This window comes from Tachysurus fulvidraco, chromosome 4 (assembly GCF_022655615.1).
Source record: "Tachysurus fulvidraco isolate hzauxx_2018 chromosome 4, HZAU_PFXX_2.0, whole genome shotgun sequence".
Lineage (NCBI taxonomy): Eukaryota > Metazoa > Chordata > Actinopteri > Siluriformes > Bagridae > Tachysurus > Tachysurus fulvidraco.
The window spans coordinates 31,266,211-31,271,210 of record NC_062521.1 but is presented as its reverse complement, the minus strand read 5'-3'; the positions used below and the strand labels follow the sequence as shown (position 1 = coordinate 31,271,210).

At 40.6% G+C, this 5,000-nt stretch overlaps 2 protein-coding genes across 3 annotated transcripts in view; both read right to left on the bottom strand.

Annotated features, from left to right (window-relative positions):
- Positions 1-597, bottom strand: part of ndufb6 (NADH:ubiquinone oxidoreductase subunit B) — a 3,567-nt gene extending 2,970 nt beyond the window's left edge. The window contains exons 1-3 of the mRNA XM_047812739.1: positions 463-597; positions 232-422; positions 1-92 (exon numbers count right to left, since the gene is read on the bottom strand). The exon at positions 1-92 is cut by the window's left edge and continues 1 nt beyond it. Of these exons, the coding sequence (XP_047668695.1) occupies positions 1-92; positions 232-411 (272 nt within the window). The 5' untranslated portion in view covers positions 412-422; positions 463-597. The remainder of the gene's footprint in view (positions 93-231; positions 423-462) is intronic.
- A 1,352-nt stretch (positions 598-1,949) lies between these two features.
- The window catches only part of mxd4 (MAX dimerization protein 4), a 14,718-nt gene continuing 11,667 nt past the window's right edge, over positions 1,950-5,000 (bottom strand). For both annotated transcript variants that reach the window (XM_027152862.2, XM_027152861.2), the window contains one exon: positions 1,950-4,642. In XM_027152862.2, coding sequence (XP_027008663.1) covers positions 4,545-4,642 — 98 coding nt within the window. In that variant the 3' untranslated portion in view covers positions 1,950-4,544. The remainder of the gene's footprint in view (positions 4,643-5,000) is intronic.

Below are 5,000 nucleotides of genomic sequence, written 5' to 3'. Positions count from 1 at the left end.
AGAAGATGATATTTGACATAGTAATGTACGATCCAGGCTGGAATAAGGACGCGGGTCAGAGCAAAAGAACCCACGTTAAAAGCCTTAAAAGTCTGCGCCCACACACACACACACACACACACACACACACACACAAACACAAACACATTTACTAAATAAATAATGTTAGGTGTGTGTGTGTGTTGAATATTAATTCAGTGATATAAAGTAAATAAATGTAATAAAACACACATAGATCCTCCACAGACTCTGTGGTTGCAGGAACGAGCCCCAGAAGGCCTGCAGTCTCCCCGGAGATGCGGCTTTAATCACCGGCTCCCGGGCGCTCAGCTCCTGATCCGCCAGCCAGCGGCGCCGCAGAGACGCTAACTGCTGCAGCCGGAGCTTCTCCTCCGCCGTGTATCCCTCCATCACAGCTACACCCACACACACACAGCTACACCCACACACACACAGCTACACCCACACACACGGTCAGTAAGAACAAGGTGAACTACACCGAGCTGATTAACCCGAGCTAACAACAACCTCAGAGAGGACAACGATCCCACAATGCACCGCGACACAAACCGGAAGTACTGAGCCACATGGGACTCTTATTCACTACAGACACATACATAATAGAAGATAATTTGTGTAACGGTGTAAAATATGTTTTAGATACTTTATGAACAGGAAATTCTGCTGTTTATTAAACAACATTCACGAACAATTCATAATTATTGTCTTTAGTTAGAAGACTCGGTTACACACATCACCCCAAAGCTGACTCCTGCTGCATGTAGTGTGTTGTCCTGGTGCTGCTTACTGAGCATTCATCTGCTCATACAAACTAAACCTCTGTCCATAAACTCCATAAACTCCATAAACTCCATAAACTCCATGTACCATTGTGATGGGAATCTCCTTTTATCATCACTATTGTCACTGTGGACCACTAACATTATTATATTATTACATTATACACTAAAATAACTAACATTATTATATTACTACATTATACACTAAAACCACTAACATTATTATATTACTACATTATACACTAAAACCACTAACATTATTATATTACTACATTATATTACTACATTATACACTAAAACCACTACATTATTATATTACTATATTATATTACTACATTATACACTAAAACCACTAACATTATTATATTACTACATTATATTACTACATTATACACTACTACAATCACTAATATCATTATATTCTAGGTTCTTCTTCTCCATCATTTACTGGCAGGTTGTGATGTAAATATTGAAGTTAAAATGGTTAAATGTGAAGTGATGTGACATACGGCTAAGTACGGTGACCCAAACGTTCTCTGCATTTAACACATCCAAAGTGAACACACACCCGGAGCAGTGGCCAGCCATTTATGCTGCGGCACCCTGGGTGCAGTTGGGGGGTTCGGTGCCTAGCTCAAAGGGCACCTCAGTCGTGGCAGCCAGACGAGTCAGACTCTAACCATTAGGTCACGACTTCCCCCACAGCATGATTACATCTTCACTACTATGCTAAATTGAACTTACTGTATTCCATATGTAAGAATTTTCTTAGTCGTATATTTGTGTGTGTATCTTAGCTGTTGGATTATAAAGATTAATAAACATTAAAGTAGAGCCTTAAACCAAAAGCTGTGGAAGATAGGGAGTAATGATGCAGGTTGTGACATGGTGATAATAATAATAATAATAATAATAATAATAATAATAATAATATTAACTATTATATAGCTAATTATTTAGTATTCTACATGTTAATCCTTCCCTGTCTATTAATTACTTATCAATAATGTAATAAAAATGTGTATAATATATAACACCAAACATACACATACATATTTAGTAAATAATATTTCTATATAAAATCAACCAGATTACATTTCTCTGGTTTATAATCCAAGTGACAGAATGTGGCACTATAACACACTGAAGCATGTGTATAAAATCAGCTTTATTTCAGTATAGTACACTGTTCAGTACACAAGCACCTCTGTGTGTGTGTGTGTGTGTGTGTGTGTGTGTGTGTGTGTGTGTGTGTGTGTGTAAACAAGCACAAAAATAAATTTAAATGTATGTTACACATCCTGTATAAACAGGTCTCTGGCACAGAACCCTTCTGACCTCTGACCCCACTCTTATCACACTGACAGGTTATAGGAAGACAAATTACGATTAAAAAAAAATTCAAATATAAAATAAAAGTGAAAATAATAATAGTGCTGTGAAATAAAAGTGGAAGTGCTTTAGGGCCTTATAATAGGAATGCATTAGAACTGTCTAACTCTCTGTCTCGCTGTCTCACTCTCGGACTTTGTGACCCTTTCTCTTTTTCTGTCTCACTCACTAAATTCCCGCCCACACTAGCAAGAAGATCTGTGAGAGAGGTAGGGGCGTGTGTGTGTGTGTGTGTGTGTGTGTGTGTTCCTCATGATGAAAGCTGCCCATTCACACTGATCTCAGACCAGTCTGTCACACCCTACCTTCACTACGTTCATCAGAGTGACCAGATTACCCACAATGGTCCTCAGCAGGAGTTAACACTAGTTATCTCTACTACTAAGAGGAAGTGCACTAGGAGAAGGTGAGAGAGGGAGGAAAAGCCCGAGCTGCCATGATCGATCTTCTCCCAGTGTCTTCCTCTGCACTAAGAGTAAAGACCACAACCACAGGAGTGAGTATGAAAGTGGTGAGGAAGGCGTCCACGTGTTGGATTGGGACACACCCCAGCAGTTCTGTCTGAGGATGTGGGCTGTGAGTGTGTGCAGGAAGGAGACCTGAGTAGGGCTCTAGGATATGAGGAAGCCAACAAATGAGGAATGAGACATGACTCCTGGAGGGATGATGAAAGTTCAGTCTACATTCTGGATTGGAACACACCCCAACACACCGTGTTTGGCAAAGTCTGAGGAGTCTGCTGAATGAAGCAAACCTGAGGACAGGGTGTAATAAGAAGGGGCATGTCCTTAAAGATATGGTATACATGTTGGATTGAGACACACCCAGGCCATGTCGTGCATGTTTTTTTTTTGTTTTTTTTTACAAAAGGACACTCTATAGTGCATGTTGAATTGGGAAACAGTAAGCCAGACCCTCCATCTGTAACTGGGGCAGTAGACCTGAGTAGGTAGTAATGAGTAGGGTGTAGAGAGTAAGGGCAAGTGTAGAAGCAGAGGATTGGGTATGACCAAGGCACAGAAAGATGGCAGAGTTCAGCCTGTCGTTTCTTGTATATAATCATATATGTAAGTATTTATATTTATTTATTTATTTTTTTTTTGGTCTTTTGCATTTTAGGAAAATAGAATAAAAAAAATTCTGACAGAAATATAGAGCTAAAGTCACATTCGGTGACCTACACAATTTTATACACTTCTATTCAATATACACTGTTGTATATAGTCTTTTTTTTTTTTCCCCCCCGCCCAGCAAGTGAAGGGGCGTGGCTATCATGATGACATCATACACGCTGCACCTCTAGGGTAACTAGTTAGAATAAGACCAAACCAAGGTGATATTACTGGAAGAGCTAAAAATCTGGGATGGGTAAATGATGTAGACAGAGAGATGTGTGTGTGTGTGTGTGTGTGTGTGTGTGTCCACAATGAATACTGCAAATTAACATACTGTGTTGTAGTTGCATGCTAATCTGTGCTACAAGCTAGCATCCGGCTCTGACACATCACTGTGTAAGGAGTGTGTGTTTGTACGCTGCATCAAGTGTGTGTGTGAGTGCATTAGTGAATTATACACACACCACAATGGCGTTATTGCTACATCACGTTGCTACTGAGGAAAAAAAGGGCTGGATCCTGATTTGGCCGCTAGCCAGGACACACTTCTTTATATTTATGTATTTTTGTGAGTGACACACTTCAGGCGTCAGTCAGTGGGGAGGAACCAGTTAAAGTTGAGTATGTTGAGTATATGCCTTCATGAGCATTGTTATCGTTAGATAGCTATATAATATCAAAGGTTAGCTGTGCTAAGTACTTAGCAGGCTAACGTTTTTCAAATTAATAATATATACTGTAATTTCATGCTAACTCTTAAGTCTAATGAAAGGAGTAAAATAAGTGTTACTGATGATGACACAATCAAGATGACTGATAAAATATAACTTAGGCTGTGTGCGTGGTGACTGAGCCATCCTCAGTTTGTTACACTGCTAATTCACACGGCGCTTAGTAATTAAATTAGTGAAGCAAACTTAATTGAGGGGTAATTTTGACCATTTGAAAAGGTTTTGTGTTTAGTGTGAGAAGTGTGCAAGGTGTAGTGTGCTAAATGCTACGTCATTCACCTCACGGATCCAGCCTGTTTTAAGATGGCAGCGTCTCTAACACACACTTCGTCACTAGGGCACTCGTGTCATTGGTCTACACTCAGGAGGTGTAGTGAGAGTTCAGAGCCGGATGATCAGACTGCAGATTGTTCTTCAGAGACGGATATAAAGGAAACAGGAAGTACAGGAAGAACAGAACGGCCCACTTCTCAGGGAACAGGGAAGGATGGACAGAGTGACGTGGCTTAAAAGCTGCATGGGCTGTAGTGATCCTCAGGGTCGCTCACTCCATCCATGCTGTCTCCATCACCTGGGGTGAACTCCATCCCCTCAATGTCCACCTCTACACACACACACACACACACACACACACAGTCACACACACAGATGTGTAGTAATGAACATTGTGTTAATAAATGTGTTTCCCCATTTCTGACATGTGACATGAACATTAACTGAAGCTCTTGACCCGTATTTGCATGATCCTTTTGCACTGTGCTGCTGCCATGTGATTGTATGACTGGATAACTGAGCAGGTACAGACTGTACAGATGTACCTATTAAAGTGGAAGGTGAGTGTGTGTGAGTGTGTGTGTGTGTGTGTATGTATGTGTGTGTGTATGTGTGCAAGTGTGTATGTGTGCGAGTGTGTATGTGTGCGAGTGTGTATGTGTGCGAGTGTGTATGTGTGTATGTGAGTG